The 19,149-nt window shown below is 35.7% G+C and overlaps 1 protein-coding gene across 1 annotated transcript; it reads left to right on the top strand.

Moving 5' to 3' along the window:
- The first annotated feature begins 257 nt into the window (after window positions 1-257).
- LOC113561443 (protein phosphatase 1 regulatory subunit 12B-like) lies at window positions 258-18,709 on the top strand. The gene is given in 25 exon segments (XM_026975213.1): window positions 258-1,420; window positions 4,478-4,608; window positions 4,743-4,789; window positions 4,792-4,856; window positions 5,478-5,641; window positions 5,838-5,982; window positions 6,129-6,262; window positions 6,340-6,485; window positions 6,792-6,872; window positions 6,875-6,922; window positions 7,141-7,223; window positions 7,315-7,441; window positions 7,528-7,636; window positions 7,970-8,104; window positions 9,596-9,778; window positions 10,600-10,731; window positions 11,515-11,698; window positions 12,134-12,298; window positions 12,488-12,671; window positions 12,797-12,906; window positions 13,142-13,213; window positions 14,925-15,407; window positions 15,767-16,087; window positions 18,624-18,672; window positions 18,675-18,709. Coding segments are annotated over 25 exon segments (3,582 nt in total). The 5' UTR covers window positions 258-1,171.
- The last annotated feature ends 440 nt before the right edge of the window (window positions 18,710-19,149 follow it).

Below are 19,149 nucleotides of genomic sequence, written 5' to 3'. Positions count from 1 at the left end.
ATGAAAATTGTATGACTAGATAGCATAATTGTATATTCTATGCTACACTGTATTAAAAATTATACCGCTAATATACAATCATGTATAAATAATTATCAAATGCGTTTTTATCGGCGGTGAAGTTGTCTCGTATCTGCATTGATTACTAAAAATCACTATCACTTGGCCGCTTTTGTTTTCTCTACCGACGCGATGATCGTTTCTAGGGACACCGACGACCAATCGCGTTGGCGGCGGCGCGAATCGAGTTTCGAGTCGACTCTCGCACGGCACGCGAGTGCATGAGAGAGCGGCCAAGAATAGCAGGGAGCACGCGGGTCTATCTGTTCCGTAAATGAGTGCCTGACGGAGGAGGTATTCGACTGAAGGCGACTGATCGCACGACCGCTCCCTCCGGTGACCCGTCACAAGGCGAGACTCGGCGCGATCGACAAGTAAGACTCAAACGAGAACACGGCTCGCGCGCGCGCGAGTTCGCTCGCTCGTATATGGAGCAGACTCGCGGGAAACGCCTGTTTCACGTGCCGAATCGCGTTCGGTGAAGCGAGTGTGTGTGTGTGTGTGAATGGTGTGTGTATCGTATCCGTGTGCGGCCGTGCATGTGTATAGTGCAATCACCGCGATCGTCGCCGCCACCGCTGTCTTCGTCGTCGTCGTCGTGTCGTAGTTCTGTCTTACACAAAGAGAGAGAGAGAGAGAGAAAGATAGTGGAAGCACGAAGTTAAAGACGCGCGGTGAAGAACTGGAGAGAAGAGAGCAAGTGAGAGATAGAGAGAGAGAACATAGACAGATAAGTAGTTGGAGGGAAGGAGAGAAGGAGAGAAAGAAAAAGACGGACGAGCAAGCAAGAGCGAGTGAATGAGCGAGTGAGACCTCGCGCGTGTGCGTCCGTGTCGCGACGCGCCCGCTTGCATGTGTGTGCGGCCGCGCGCGTGTGCCAAGAAGCAAGAAGGAGCGAAGCCCGTGCGCGCGAGAAGACGTGAAGAAGCGGTCGTCGGAGCTGCTGGCCTACCGCCGTTGCTGCTCCGCCTGCCGCTGAGTGGAGGAGGAGGAGGAGCGCGGACGAGCGCTCGTGCGGGCGCCGTGAACGCGTCGTGCTTCTTATTACTCGCCGCCGCCCGCTGCCTCCGCCGTCGCCGTCGCCGCCGTCGTCGTCGTCGCCGCCGGGGCAATGTCTCTCGAGACACGTTCGAGCTCGGCCCTGTTCAAGCGAGCTGAACAGCTCAAACGCTGGGAACAGTCCGAGACGAATCGCGAGCCCGCACAGCCGCGCCAGGTCGCGCGCAAGATCAAGTTCTCCGCCGACTGCGTGTTCCTGGCGGCGTGCGCGGCCAGCGACAAGGAGGAGGTCGTGCGCCTACTGCAGAAGGGAGCGGACATCAACACCGGGAACGTTGACGGTCTCACCGCGCTTCATCAGGTAAGAGAAAGAAAGAGAAGGAGAGCGAGAGCGACCGTGCGAGACGCGGCGTCTCCGTCGGCATCCCATCGCTTTTGACAGCTTTCGGTGGGCTTGCGCGCATTCCGTGTTTTCCCTCGGAAAACGTCCCCGTCTCTCTCTTTCTTTATTTCTTTCTTTTCCTCTTTCTCCCGTGCTCCGTCTTTGCTGAGAACCTACGTAATTCCGCAAGATGGCTGCGGCGAACTCCAGCTGTCCGATTTCGAGTATCGTTCGCGGGGGTTCGTCGCGATTTGACACATCGCATCGGTAAAATGAGCCAGCGAGGAGGGCTCGGCGAGAGACGTACCCAGCGCAGCGCGCGCTCGTTCTTGATATGATTTTACTAGTGCTGGTTTTACAGCACTACGACACCACTAATAGGCCCTCGCGACGAGAACGTAGTTACCGCGCCAACCGCGAACAGCGTTTGCCTTCCTCAACCGTTAATTACTGTTTACGTGTATTAGTGAAAAGAGGGGCTATTTTAAGCGGTAATATCTTGCTTGTGTAACGATAATCCTAACCTTACTGCGAGGCATTTTGACACACCGACTCGACTCCCACAGTTGAAAAGTTTACACAATTAGTGTCTCCGAAAAATAATTAATCTCTACTTTTTCTTCTTGCATTTGCTTAGCTAATGTTCCGTTAATTGCGTTTGTGTTTAATTTCAAAGTTGCGATATACTATGTGATTGTAATTTCAACTTGTGAAATTTTTAAATGTTTTTAGAGCAATATAGGAATATCAAATAAATATGAGTTTTTTTGCAGAAAAATTATTATATTATATGAATATGAAGTAAAGAATATGAAGTATAAAAATATGAAAAATATGAAAATTTTTATTACTTTGCTGTATACGAATGCATCATAACAAAGATCTTATAAATAAAATTGAAATAATATAGGAGAATCATTGATATAACTATTACTGTTATATGTATACAATTTCAGAACTATAATAACTTTTTCCCTGGGAATATTCATCCAGTTTTAAAAATCTCATTTAATTGTTTGATAAGATATGTGTTACTTATAATTTCATAGAGAATTTAATTTAATTTTTTAAGTAAAAGACAGCTTTGAATCTTCAACTTAACTTTTGAATAACCCTTCTATTTTATATGGCTTCGTCGATTACTATTATTAATAATAAAACACGTTTTATAATTTTATTTGTTTGCTATTATTCATGCTTGTTTATTCGGATATGTTATTGAAACAATTTATTTTTCTTTATAATTAAATACATGTATATAACTGCAAATTTTTATTCGTGTTTAAACATGTTAATCATCTCATTTTCAATTTAAATGTTGGAATACAAAGTGATTTCTGAGTCCAACATTTTCCAACATTAAGGCTTGATGCATGTAATTCTGTGTGCAATTTATCAAAATACAACTTACAATGCATCTGATTTGCATTTGTTTGTGTATTCGATTTGCATCTATTATTGCATTTCAGTAACTAACTGTACTTGCTTGTATGGTTATATGTACATATATATATTTACTTAGTGATTGTTTTAATTTCCTTAATATTTCTTTCACTTTGTGATAATTATGTGTAGATAAACCGATTACCAAAACATTTTCTAACTATAATCAGTATTAGAAACTGAAACATTAAATCATGTTTTCTAGCCAGAGAGAACATAGTCATGAATATATTTAACATTACATTTGTCTGTATCTAGCATTTAAGAATTAACTATAAATAATAATTATTAGTTATTTTGTCGAATTTTGACATAAAATTCAACTTGGTGATATAATACTTAATTGATTATGCGCTGAAGTTTGCTATGAAAGTCTTATATAGCGTGATTTTCAAAAAATACATAGCAGTAAGCATCGTATAGTGCCATTTCCTTCCTATACTGACGACTTTTTTTGCGCGTAGCAAGCTTTTATGAGCAACCTATTTCTGGGTGTTTCTGAAAGCCGGCGCAACTGGGCAATCCGGAACACCTTGTACATACATACCATAACGGTTATTACAGTATCTAAGTAATTAATGAAGTATATTAACGAGAAGGTCAGGCAATGTATAAGAATTTCTGTTGTGAAAACCGAATGATTATATTTGCATTACGTTGCGGAGAAATAATTATTTAAATGAGCAAATTCTGCAAAATAATGTAAAGTAACAATCTATGTGCATGGAATTATGAGACAATAATAAAAGATAATATTTGACGTATAACTCAAAATATTGTGCAAATACAAAGACATTTATGGCGATTTATTAAGATGATGACGGTACGGAATTATTCCCAGGTATTAGTAATGGAATAACATATTTTCCATAATGATATTTATCCGTTATTTAAGCGAAAAGGAAGTTAAGGCATTTCATGGATTTGCGAAAATAGAATGTGAAAATACATCAGGCATCAAATGCTATTTATAGTTCTCTGTTAGAAGTCACAGGCTGCAGCATCTGTGTTCAGTTTAAATCCTCTGTGTCTAGCAATGTTGTAACATGTGCCTAACTTTTTTCGCTTCGGTAATAATATCTAAATTGTACAAGTTTCTACATTAAATGACATGAAAAATGATTCGCGTTTTCAACATGCACTTAATCTGTACGGGTCGATTATAAACTTTTAAGTATCGATGACAATTATGATTGAATGACAAATATATCTTTCTATATTTTATGTTTCACGTAATTCTACGTTGAACATTTATAACATAAAATCTGTACAAATTTTAGAATTTGCATCGCGCACGCGTGCATGTGCAACATAATATTCTACATATGTGAAACACAAAGATGCAATTTGCGTTCTTCAAAAAAAGCTATTACACATTCGAAAATCTGATAACGCGTTTGTAATATAATGTCGATTTATTGCGACCAAACTGAGCAAAATCGGCGGCTGATGCCAAGAACTCGAAATATATCTTGCCAATCGTGCACGCTGTACATCTGTCTCATTCGGGTGCTCACGCATATTAATATAATCAGCATTTAGTGCCATACCCATGCTACATTTCGTCATATTATTATAATGATCATTAAATAGGCCTGTATTGACGATGACTTGGACATGGTGGAATTTTTGGTGGAACAAGGAGCAGATATCAATCGTGGAGATAATGAAGGATGGACACCCTTACACGCTACAGCATCTTGTGGATTCATATCTATTGCCAAGTTAGTACATCTTTTTCACAAACAAAAGTAATATTTTCCGGCACAGTTTTTAAATTTTTAAAGGATTTCGAGAAGAAGAATGTTGACCATCGTTTATCGTGTCAATCGCAATAATTAAAAACATTCTTTTATAGATACTTAATAGAACAAGGATGCAATCTAGCAGCAGTTAACAATGATGGCAACTGGCTTTGGATATCGCGGAAAGCGACGAGATGGAAGACATGCTGCAACAGCATATAAATAAGCAGGTTTGTACTTATATCTGCGTATCCGCAGGATGTTCGAGACCTATTGCGTAAAACCTTTAATTATAGATTTCCGAGGAAGATCAGAGAAAATCTTCATCCTAAGTATCTATGTTATATCCGTCTAACATTAATTTTGCGAGCAATCCAACTGTATGAATAATAAAATAAACTAGTTTCTTTTATTGGTTTCTTATCAAAATCGATCATACATTTTCAGACGTTGTATATCTAAATTACATAGTACGTAAATATTTCAATTTTAAACCACGTGCACTAAATATACTTGAAATTCAGCATCTGATTGAAAGCTCGCGAGACGGCAAATCGCGTATTGGCAAGGATGTCCTCTTTCATTGACCTCTTTTCAAGAAGTTGATATAATTTTACATTGCAATGTAGCACTGAAATATCTCTTAACCAACGCTTACGTACGTACGAATTATTCGTATTTCGTGCATACGCAAATGCTGCTTGATTACAAAAATATTTTTTTAAGATACTGATATCAAACGTTTTATTTCCAAATATTTGGATTCACCATTAAAATTGCGCTTAAACTATTTTGCTGTCTGTAAAATATCAAATCATTCAGCAGAAACTGTATAATAAATTTAATTTGCAGGTATCGATTGTGATCAAGCGAGGAGCGAAGAGGAACGGTCAATGCTGAATGACGCGAAAGCTTGGCGGTCGGGTGCGCCAGGCAAGGATTCTATGCATCCTAGATCAGGAGCTACTGCACTTCATGTCGCCACTGCCAAAGGCTACATCAAAGTCATGCAGTAAGATACATTCATTTGTCAATTAATAATAAGAAAATTATTAAGAATACGCTACCAAGACAAAAAGAGAATATAAGTTATATTTTCGTGATACGTGGATGCATATTTCTAAAAAATTTCACAATCTTCTTTAACATAATAAATGCAGGTTCGAAGTTGGTTCTTTTTATTGAGCACCTTTAATACTTCTGTGCAGCATATTACTACAAGCTCGATGCAATGTTGATGCACAGGACTTTGATGGATGGACACCTTTGCACGGTGCGGCGCATTGGGGGCAACTAGAAGCCTGCAAACTTCTTGTTGAGAATGGCTGTGATATGGACATGAAAAATTACGCCGTAAGAGAATGAGCATTTATATATATACATAATTGTATACCCAGCATAAGCTGAATCTTAGCTCCAGGCTAATCCAGTTTGGATGTAGGCTGAATAGTGGTAGCGAGCACGATTACGAAATACTGTTATCAATAATTTGTTTCCAGGGCCAAACTGCTTTCGACGTTGCTGATGCAGACATCCTCAAGGCCCTCGAGGATTTGAAAGAGCAGCAAGCACTTATGATGAAAGAGAATCCGCAGACAAATAATAAAAAGCAATCATCTATACCAAAGAAACGGTACGTGATGAGACAACCTCGAACGATAACATGTAGGACGTTGATCATGTTTTAAATGTTGTTCTTAAATATCACAGCGTCTCAGTAAATACTGATAGTACAGTAGCGGTGCAAGAATCTGCAGACATCTTTGAAGAGGAAACACCAAATAAAGTTAAGAAGGTTGAATTGGAGATTCAATCGGACAAAGAAGATTCCAGCACTAGTACAAACAGTGATGTCGGTAAGTTCCCGCTTGCATTATGTCACCTCGTGATGTACAACCTAATCTCCGCACGTTTTCACGTTTTTTTTTTAAAGAAGTAATCATATTAATACGAAATAACTACGTATAATAACTGTCTACTCTGCAATCTCTGTGTTTATCTTTTATGTGAAAAGAAAGATAGAAAGAGGAGAATACACACAGAATAATCATGTTTTGCAAACTATCTTTTCGCAATCACCTATCCCAGTCCAGTTTTTGCAAATTTAATTTACATACTGTTAACTGTAATCTGTATTTCTTATAACATTGCTGCATGGACAGAAGCAACACGTGAAACACACATGGAAGAGAGTGATGGTGAAGGTGAATCTGAGACTAGCTCAGAATCACACTCTTCCACTTTCTCAATCAATCTGATAAGTCTAACCACGCGACATGTCTTACAGATGACGGTAAGTTTGATCTGTAAGACTGTTTTTTTTTCTTTTTTCTTTTGTAATACGAATTGTCATTTATTATTATTATTGCATGTATCACGTCGGATCGTATATCAGAGTATTACGAAACTTACTGGATTGGTTTTTTTCTTTGAACAGTTAGATTTCAAATATTCTCTTGCCTCTTTTGAAAAACGAACAACGTGACGATTCTCCATTCATTTATTTTGCAGAAAAGAAAAATAGAGTAAACAAAGATGAAAATGTGTCCCATAGTCCAATATCTCCAGTCGAAACTAATAAAGTTCCTAATCAGGTAAAGTCGCATTTATATTTTAATAACGAGTTGTCTTAATATATACTCCGCATTTTCGATTAATCTTTTTATATATTATATTTCTCTCAAGGCTCCAATATTGCCTCCAAAACAACAGACTGATAATAACGAGGAAGGTGTCGTACCATCTTGGAGACGTTCAGGTTCCTTTCGAAATAGGATGCAAAGTACTGAAACTACTAATTCTACATCTACAAGTACGTCAAGTATCGGCTACGTTTTACAGCTTGCCGACACGCCGTTGAATCACTTTAATAAACTTTTATTTGTCCAATTACTACAGAACTCGAGGATAAGGATAACAATATTAAGATACCAACAGTACCAAACAAAGTTAGTGGAGAGCCTGAAGTGGTATTAAGAAGAACGCATAGTTTCGAAACGGACGAAAAGTAAGTCTAATTAAGATTCATACGCGTTCATTGTACCAATTATCTGTTTCTTTTTTTTTGTTTTTGTTAAAATGTTACAGCTTCATTTGTAGCGTTTCCCTTTCTTTCATTTGCTAATGATACCAGTATCAAAGTATGTGCAAATATCTAATGCTATTAACAGTGGCGCTACGTACAACTAAGATATTGTGTTACGCATACTTCATGTGTCTGCATTAATTCCAAGTCCCCAGTGTTTCGTACTTTCGTAACGTATGCCTCTATACTATCATGATGATTAGTGTAGAGATATGCATTAGAGATATGCATGGCACGGTGATGCATGTGATGCAGGTTTTATGAGCAGTACTTGGCATTACGTGCCCGCATCAAGACGTTCTCCTGCCCTACCCTCCACCGCTGCAATGCAGCTACTCCTACTCACACCAATGCTACGACCCGCTCTGCATCTCTACGCGAAACACACAGGTACATGCCGCATGCTTCTAATCAACGTTTACAGTGCTTTTCTGCCGGTACAATATATAAACTGCACTCGTACATATATATTTGTCAGTAATTTTATTAAACTCGCGTCCGACATAATCATCTTGTATATAACATTTTAAATATCGCAACGCATCACTAGTATTTTATTCAAAGATGTGAAACCATGTGAGAGAAATCTGATTTAGCTGTTTCGTCGACATGGGCTTTCAATGTGTAACCATTTATTGCCTGATTTTATGTACATGTAAAAATAATTCTTTTTTTTTTTAGTATTATACATATAACACTTTCATGGCTAAAGTAAATGATCAGGTAATTCTGAATAAGTAAAAATTTATAATATCTGTATATTTTCATGAAAAAACGTTCTTGAAAATATGTAATCGGAATGTTGTAAAAATTTTTAATAAGACATAAGAATTATTTTACTTAGCCATAGAAGAGTTAATAAATACAAATATATTTTTATTCTTAATTTTATGCTTTTTGCGAAATAGTACAAAGTTGGAAGTTCGTTGAAAGTTTTTACTCAAAATTGTACACATAAAATAACTCTGGGATAGATGGCCATGATATATGGGGATGATAGATGGGAGAGAAAAGGCAGGAAACATATCTTGTTTTTAATGAAAAATCTTTACAAAAATAGATTAATATTATATTAATCTATTAGTATTATACTTTATGGTCATCTTTCCTACATGTCAAAAAGAGATGACTATAAAGTACAAAGTTGTCACTTAGTTGGGCAGCCGTAAAATTAATGTAACAGTAAACAAAAAAGAGGGAAGAAATAATTTTAGATTACAATTAGGCCTAAGCACACTTGTTATATTTTTAGAAAAAAGATTTTGATAACAGTTGTTAATAGTATCTATTAGATCTTTTTCTGTCTATTTTCTACGAGTATTTTAGATATATATCTGTTCGGCATCTGAAATGAAGAGAGAAATTTTGTAAAAATATATAATAATAATGATAATAATTTCTCTTAATAAACTATTCTGAGCTACTATGGCTATTTCTCCCGATTATCTGAGAGAGATGACCACAGCACTTCATAAAACATAGCGGGCACTGCACGTGGAAACTGCACGACGTCAGCTAGATGCGGAAAGCATAAATAAACTTAAAATTTTGGTTTCTGTTAGTTCAAGCTAGATATTTCTAATACCTGTGCGGGAATAGTAACATACAAGAAACTTTTCAGTAGACGATAAAGTTTAAAATAAGAATATTTTCACAATTATTATATTTTTTTCTGGAAAACGTTAAAAACCCTCCTGTTACAAATATAAAAGTTCACCAAATGAGTGATAACACAGCTGTGCGGCCAGTAGCGAAATTAGAACGATTGGTTATCTCTCCCCTATGGTCATCTATTCCTCAATTATCCTTATTGTTGTATATATACAGTTTATTACTATAAATATAATTTCTTTTTAATTATTTATTTTATTCTTACTCTAGAAAAAAAGACGTGAAATTAAATTTGGAATTATCAAGACTGCCACAAGGAAGCAATACACTTTCACCAACATCCGCATCCAAAACATTGGCATCGAGTTTATTGTCATCCATCACAACAACTACCACTGCCACAACAACAACAACAACAACAACAAGTCCTATTCCAGTCAATCAAATCCGCAGGTAAATAAAGTTTTATATTAAAGATACGCACAGTTATTACGAAACACTACTACTTACTAAAAAAATGCTATTTTTATATCTAAATACATTTCTTATCTTTTTTACAAATAATATTTTTAATCTATTTCTAACAAGAGATTGATAGTGGATTGCAGTATTTCATCATCTCGTGAAATGCGTGAAAACAATAGCTGCGAAATTTATATATTCACTCTTCTGTTATCATCCCGCAAAATCTCCAAGTTTAGTTAACATTAAATCATTCTTTCACAGTATTTTACGAATATACATTATTTGACTTCAGTTCTTACCACATAAGTATAAAAATTCATGCTTCTAGTACTCGAGAGTACGTTTTTAATTATCCAAAGAGCCACGTATAAAAATATCGAGAGAAATGAAAAAGTTCTAGCCCTTAGAAATTTTTTCTTTTTCCGAGGAGTTCTGAGTTGTTGATATTATTATTTTTTATATTGCCTAGAGTTCTCTGCTATTGAAAATACCGTAAACTCAGAAATGAAAAAGTTCTACCCCTAGAAAGTTTTTCTTTTTCCGAGGAGTTCTGAGTTGATGATATCATTATTTTTTATATTGCCTAGAGTTCTCTGCTATTGAAAATACCGTAAATTCAGAAATGAAAAGTTATAGTCATTATATTTATATTTTTATTGGTCACATAATTGATACTTGACGGACATTTCCCAACGCACGGATCCTAAACACTTATTTACAACATTTAAATATATTATTACATGTATATAATTGACATCTATATACTCACATTCTGTATTGTGCGTTATAATATTAATGTGGCTGGGTAGTGTTCAACCAGTGGATGCTGCATCTACAGTTGTATCGAATACAAATAATGCAGTAGCAACTGCTCCTGGAACTCCCACTACACCAGGAGGGAGCAAGCTAAGTCCAGGAAATATCTTCAAGAATTTCTTCAAGTGGGTACTCACTGCTCGGAAGATCCTCCTGAAATATTGTGTGATTTTTGCCTATATATATATTTATATATATATTTATATATATATATATATCTTCAGATGTTTATAAATATGACTTACGTTAATTTGCTGGCAGTAGCATGAACATTTGTTTTTGCAGTGTGATTATTCCTTTTATTTGCCTTAATCTACATTTGATACGATAGTTATTTCATTACAAGCAGCCACACTTTTCGATTCGGTCAGTTGCCCAAATACTACATTTCCTCGTGGTCGACAAATGGACACACTGCCATAAATAAAAATATTTTACTTGATCCGCGACGTTAAACACGTAAAACGGTACTATAATACGTGCAACGTGATTCATTTCATTGCAAAAAAAAAGTGGTGTTCTGCAAAAATTACTCAACAGTCCTCTGGATTTATCGATTTGACATTAAGTATTATGCTTCTTCGATTTTGCGATAAGTTAAAAAAGTATGATACTTTTCTACAAGGAAGAAACTGAAAACTCATACAGTAATATACTTATGATATACCTAAAACAAAAAGAACGTATCAGTTATTTTTTACAGGGGTGTAGATATGTACTTTTGTGCTGTTTTATGTGAAGAGTTTTTGCTTACAGATTGTGTTAAAGATGCTTACTAAGAGTATGTTTTCACTGCACAGAGATAAAACAACTTGACAGTACACATATATTATGTACCTTCCGCTGCAATTCCGTTGCAAAACTGACACTCTTATATCTCATGTGTATTATTGTGTGTGTCTGTACAGATCCTTCGTTCCGCCGGTGCGCGATGAGGAGAGCGAGACCCAGAGGAAAGCCCACGCGAAGAGAGTGAGAGAAACCAGAAGATCGACTCAAGGTGTAACGTTAGATGAGATCAAGAGCGCGGAACAATTAGTGAAGAAGAAGCAACAGAACAACGAATCGCCGGTTTTAACGCCATCCACGCAGGTAGAATCAAAGATTTTATCGTCAACGACATTATCGTTAAAAACTGTCTTATCATACGATTAGAGAAATCACTGTATGAACTGAATCACATCTAAGAGTACTCTTTTTGAGTGAATGTAGAATAGCAGTAAGAAAGGCATCTTCAGACATTAATAGTGAATATTAAAACGTAGTGCGACATTAATAATTGACTGTGATCAATTTAACGACGATGACTTCCATAAAATATCTATGTTGTTTTACATCGAAAGTATATAATATTTTATTTTTTATTATATTCTAGTAAAATAACGCGCGCGCGCGCATGTGTATCTGTGTATCTGCGCGTGTACGTGTGCGTGCGTGTGTGTGTGCGCGCGCGCGCAATTGTGTGCCATTTAAATCGTGATCCAGCGATTTATTCACCTTTTTTTCTTATTTTTTTAAATAATCCAGCCTACGACTACTACTACTACTGTCAGCAATACAGCTTCGATCACAGCTACAATAACAACCGCAACCTCGCAACCTACCGTTACTACTGCGAATAAAGTCTCTGAGGAGTCTAATTTGCCTGAGAGACGACCATCTTGGCGGTTAAGGGTAGACAATGGAAGCAAGGTGCGCTTACAAAATCATCTTTTTATTTATGCTTTACTTCATGAATGTTCATCCGGTCGTTGTCTGGTTGTCGTGTCGATGCGCCGCAATTCGATGGAGGATAAAACAAGATTTAATCGATGGATGGGAATGTATTATACGCATGTATCGTTAATCAAGGTTTATAATATCATGAATTTTGTTATCTAGTTCCAGTTAGAGGATGCTAATAATAAACCAGCTGATAACACAACGGCCTACATGAGAAGACCATCCGGTGGAACTGGTATACCTAGACCATCGTCGGCGCCAGTAGAGACTATTGCCACCAGTAGTACAGAAACTACGATTACCTTACCACTTAGGAGATCGTTGAAGCAGCCTGATGATAAAGGTGAGAATAATTAATGCAACATAGAAAACACAAACGTTTATTTTTATAAAAATTTTGATAAATTGATGCGTAAAATAAATAACTATTTGTACAGAAAGTCAGAATCCTTTTCATATATGTTACAGAGCAAGATAAGGAAAATGACAGTAGGAACGCACAAGCTACGCAAGCGGTCATTCAAAGGAGACGTCGGCCTAAAAGGAGATCAACAGGTGTTGTCCACGTGGACATGGATGTTAGTAACATTTTTGTAATAAGACTATATCTGAAAATGTTATTTATTTGTCGAAATGCTCTAGTTTATATTACAAAAGATATAAAAGAGAAAGTATACATATTTAAAAAGCTGAGAGATTTCACACTGTTTAATTGTGAGAAATAATTAAATAAAGAAAATTATTCTACAGAAAAATTAAGCATACATACACATGCAGATAGAAGCGTCTAAGATCACTTTTGATTTTTTACAGGAAATTGATCCTGAGAAACAAGATATCACTGCAGGTGGAGACTGTGATGATTCCAAAGTCAATCACAATGAAGTGAGTAATCCATCTTTTATTCAGAATATTGTTACGCAGTATAGATGCAAATATTAACAAATTATTGAATACATCCTTCACGTAAAGCAAAATTGAAAATGTAAAACGCTGCCTTGTTACAAAAATTAGAAGTTACTTGGTTTAAAGTAAATTGCGTACAGAAAGAGGAGAGAGCGAGAGAGAGAGAGAGAGAGAGAGAGAGAGAAACATATTACTGCGTGATAGATGGATACTACCGCTGATCTAAAATATGTCGTTTCCCTATTTTACTGGCCTTCAATTTACAAAAGCTTTTCTGACGCCAAAGCGTCTGTCCGAATTTCAATTTACGAGTCTCTTGCCACGAATTTACCACGCGCACGTGCCAAAAATCCAAAATTGGATAACGCGCAATTGAATGACGCAGAGAGAGAGGGAAACACAACGTTCGCAAATCGGGAAGAATCTACGATGAGCCATCACTTTATTTTGGCCTGAATATATCGATAGATTCCTCTTTCATGTTAATCTCATGATTACTTTATTGAAATATTGAAAAAATTCAAGTTACTCGAAAAAAATCACGCTCTTCTCGACGTAGACATCCAAGTTGTGCAATCCCGGAAACTCACCCACTCAAAGTTTCACCATAACTTTCTCGCTTACGTCGTGTAGCGAGTACGTATGGCTTTCCGTGGGCTACAGGAACTTGATACTATTTTTAACTTCTTGAAAGAATAACCTCTGTTCCATGTATTCTCGACAAAAATAGTTCAGCATTCGATATTCTGTCACGTGCATTCGACAAATACGATGTTTGATATAAAAATACTAAAAAAAATTATCACGACTGACGTCAACTCATATATAACATATATAATTTTACTTAATCCTCCGGATATCCCTCCACTTTTTCATGTAGAATTATCGGAGTGGTTCTAATAAATGACAGGACTTGAATTATAGCAAGGAATTATCTTGTATCTGCGCGATTGAAGCGAGAAAGAGATGAACATTGTCCGAAGCGTGATCTAAAAGTGTTCTATCAATGGTCGGGATACAATGTGATGCTTTGACATTTAAGATTCGTATAGATACCGTTTATTTATTGCTCATGAACACCGCTAAAACGTTTTAGTCTTTTGTATATCGATGACAGACAGGTCGTTAACGCGTGCGCCTATATAAACCTCATGTGGGTGGCTACCATTACCTAATATTATGAAATTTATCCTCGCGCTGTTATTCGATCTAAATTTATTCCCAGCATAAAATAGCACACGTATCGTAACATATTATTTATAAATTAACTTGTCCGTAAATTATTTTTGAGCTACTATGCATAAAACGTTATTAAAATTGCGATACAAGCTGCATTTATTCTCTAAAACATACAACCTTGATATTTGTCTGCGTCTCTGCGTGCATTCCAAAAATAGCACATAGTAGTGATGCTTTAAAGCAAACTGCCCCGATGTCCTGGGTTTTCCTGGCCAGTCTCCGTCAGTCTATCATCCGCTGTCCGCGACGTTGAGTATACACACTTCGCTCTAAAAACCAAAAGCGCGTTGTAATGCATTTAAGATATTGTGGACTATAATAAAGCTGTTCGCAAATCGTTAACGTGCAAATAACGTGTAGAAATTTAGTGAATTTCACGAAGAAGTCGCCGATGTTGTAGTGATTTATAATAATTTTGCACGTGACGCAAACCATGTCTTCATACAGAAAGGGAACGCATACTAAGCCAACAACAGCTGCGGGCTTAAGAGCTCAAGCGTCAACAAATGGGCAATCAATTTTTGGAAACAGGTCACGGATCGGCGGTTTGCTCTCGTTAAATCAGAATAATTTAACGTATAACACGGGCTTACTCGGCACAAAAAGTCCAAATCTGTTTTCCGGTTCTAGTTTTCTGAGTAAAAGTAAGAGTAGCGATTTATTTCGAAAGAATCCGTACACGAATAGCTCGAATTATCAAAATCTCTTCACGACATATGGTGGGACAGTAACGGGATACGGTGGTATGACTTTACCCTCTCATACAACTGTCAGTCCCCTGAATCTGAGTCCATCTCCTAGTTACAACTATCTAAATGCTCGCCCACACATGCAAAAGACCGAGAGTTTTAACAGATCCAAAATAAAACCGAGTCTTAGTATCAGTTCGAGAAGTTCCAGTCTGCAAAGTTTGACTAGTTCCGAGGGATATGCTGTAAGCAAAAAATTCCTTGATATTTATTCTAGTTCTATATTACGCTATAATACTTTAAAAAATTGTTTAAAATTTAAGAAATGTTCACTCTCTCTCTCTCTCCCTTTCTCTTTTTCTATCATTATTTAAATTTTTATTATTAATTATTAATTAATTAATTGTTATATTAATATTAAAATACATTTTATACACAAACATAAATTATATGAAATTATCTATTATATTTTATATTATCTATTATATAATATTTGATACTAATATAATATATAAAATTTATAAAAGTTTTCTTAAAAATAAAAATGTAAATGATATATTTTGATAAAAAATTAATGGTATTTAATATTATATTTGTGTTTTAGAGCGGCAACGATCGTTCTGGGAGAACTAATAGATTAGGTTCGATATCTTCGTTGTCGGAAGCATCATCAGCGCCAATCAGACTAAAATCCAATAGCTCCGAAAACGGTGAATTAGATTATAAAAAATTATACGAGGAATCTCAGGCCGAGAATGAAAGGTTAAAGGACAAATTGAAACGTTCCGATGAGCAACTAAAAGAAGTCAGACATTTGTTGGAGAAGGCGCAAACCAACCAAAACAAAGTAATACTTTCCGAGGCAGAGAAAAGGGAAAGGCGAGCCATGGAAAGGAAACTTTCGGAAATGGAAGAAGAATTAAAGGTAAGCTTAAGTCCTTTGTATTTTCTTCGATATCAACAACTTATTTGTTATTTGTGAAAGCAAATGAAACGAATGCTTTCATACATTGAATTAAATAACGAGGAGGTTGGACACATTTGTTCTTTATGATTTTATGTGTACGAGCACATATACCAGTACATATATATGTATAATGTATGTGTACTCACAAGTTTTTTAGTTAGTACACACTGTCATCTCTTTTTTTCTTATGTTACTGTGTTTGTGGCAAGGGAAATAGCACGATCATTTTGTATGAAGACCCGAGTGCTTTGCGCTTTTTCTTACCTGCCAATTTTGTGGCGCTTTACTCTCTTTCCGAGTCTCTCAGATTGGTATTTGGTTTTTCACGCGGGAAACATTGATTTTCGTCAGTTTTCCGTTATTTTCCCCGTTGAATTTCGCTTCTGAAAAACCCTGGTAAAGTTTAGTGGGAAATTATATGCGGTTTATTTGACTATGAATAAAATGCGAATTAATTGTATGCTTTTGGCTATTATGGGACTAGCAAAAGTAGTGGCGGGATTTTAGGCTAATTGTTTAACTGTTTACAGCAATTACAAAAGCTCAAAGCTGAAAATGAGAGATTGAAAGCCGAAAATCGGGCACTTACCCGCGTCGTATCCAAACTCACCAATACTAAATAGGTAAAGGACACAATGACAGCATCTGCGTTAACGATAGACATCATATCTCACGTACATTAATTAATTAATTAATTAATTATTAATCGAATGATTAATTACAATTTTGTGTTCTGACCGCCAATATTAAAACTGAAACGATAATACTACTCATCTATTTATATCATACATATGATTCAGCTTTGCAAAGTGCATTCCAATATAAAACGCGATCGTTAATAAATTTTTAAATGAAATGATTGTACCAGCTTATTTTTATGAACAGAGATTTCAGGTTTGCTGTAATACACACATGTCTCATCCTGAGTACTATGATCAATATTATACGATCGCATATCTTATTATTTGTGTGATACTATAGCACTTTTATAGCTCTGCAATATATATCTACGCGATTCTTAACGATAAACGTATATAATATTATAATGTACGTATAACGGCTATCTAAGATCGTACAACGACAAATCATAGTGAATGATCGCGACTGATTGTGTGATGCATGTTCAAATGAGTCACTTCATAATACATTTACTAAAAAAAAAATATCGCACAAATCTTAACAAGAAATAAGGGAACGCAGTCTGTCATTATTAGACATATGGGAATGAACATACATTTCTTATTTTTAACTTTCGAAAACCTCCTCCATATGTAAACCCACCATTCGACATGGAGCGTAACATCTATAAACTGAATCCTATATATATATCACCGAGCACTAAGATTAATCATCTTTGGCACGTTTTCATATGGAAAAAAAAGAACGAAGTTATGACTTTGCAGCTGATTATCCTTTTCGGTTTATTCATCTTAATTGCGACTGTGTGAGAGTACTGAAATTCCTGAAACATATTCGATTATTAATTTAAAATCAACACTCTTACGACACTGTATTAACGTAGATCTTCACCTCTTTCTCTCTCAAAAAGCATGTTAAATGTTAAATTGTTGCATTTTCATTGCACTTTACTTATGACATAGATCTTTACTTCTCGAAATGATCAGCCACGAAGTTGACAATTAATTTCTCTTTAACTGTTATGTATAATGTTGCATACTTGTCGTTTTATTCTTCTCAGTGGTATGCATTAGAAAGCTTTCGTGATCAACAATATTATTTTGTAGTGTTCTGAAAATGCTCAAGAAGAAAGAATGTAGCAAATAATTACGCGATATTAGTTGCAACTGTAAATAACTTAAGATCGCTCCCCCATATATCCACGAAACATCCCTGAACTCGGAGTCAAGTATTATTTAATTAAGACTACATTCTTAAACTATCTCTTAATTAAGCTTCACTTAGATTGTATATATCCGAAGAAGTCCGAAGATGAATTATTTCCAAGCAACTAGAAACTTTATTATAAGATATTGTCTATATAGATTTAGTGTATGTAAAGATCTTAAATTTAATAGTTTCAGATTTTTCTATAACTGTTTATAAATAAATTCATTTTCTTTTCTTTTTTTTTTTAAGCTAATGCAATATTGATCGATTAGATGTAAATGATTAGCTACGAAGAATACTTTATGTACAAATGCAATAATATTCGAAAGAAATAAAGTTTATGATTCTGCGTAAATAATACGCAGATCGTAAATTGACAAACGCTTCTGCTATTCACTGTCATCTTTAAGTTCTTTTATAATACTCGAACATCTCTTTTAATTCCTGCTAGAATACGATATCCGAGTACCTTAACGATTTTTGGTTGCAGTAATATTTGTTGCCTCTCTTTCCGTTTACCTTCCTATGTTTTGTGAGCACTTATATATTATTCCGTCTATAACGGCATTATCTCCTTATATTCCTCTGTATGATGTTACGTTTTCGATTAGCACATAAAGAATTAGCGTGACATTTTTTTTTCTAGGTGATGGACCAACTAAAATGCGAAAATCAGAGGCTAAAAGATGAAAATGGTGCTTGATCAGAGTAATCAGCAAATTGTCCAAATAAATCTTGTAGTCTAACTGCACATCGCTGAAAAATTTTAAGTTGTACTACAACCATATATATATATATATATATATATGTATGTATGTATGTATGTATGTATATATGTATCTTTCTCTCTCTCTCTTTCTCTCTCTCTCTCTCGAATGATTTGCTTTATCTATAGCAGCATCATCATTATCGCTAGTATTCTTACAAACGCGCATCATGCTATCGACGAATTTATATTTTTGTGCTAGTAATTTAACTTATTCCAATGATGAGATCAGTTAATCGCATGGCTGTGCCAAAGGCGAAAAGAGATACTACTCCTATTTCTAGACTGTGAATACTTGATCGTAAAAGACTTAGAGGAATTTTACTTTGTGGAATTACTTTTTAATGTCTTAAGGAGGTGAATTTTATAATTCAGTATATATATATATATAAAAAGCCAAGCCAAT

This window comes from Ooceraea biroi, chromosome 1 (assembly GCF_003672135.1).
Source record: "Ooceraea biroi isolate clonal line C1 chromosome 1, Obir_v5.4, whole genome shotgun sequence".
NCBI lineage: Eukaryota > Metazoa > Arthropoda > Insecta > Hymenoptera > Formicidae > Ooceraea > Ooceraea biroi.
Note: the sequence above shows the minus strand (reverse complement) of the source record. Positions and strands in the feature narration are given on the sequence as shown.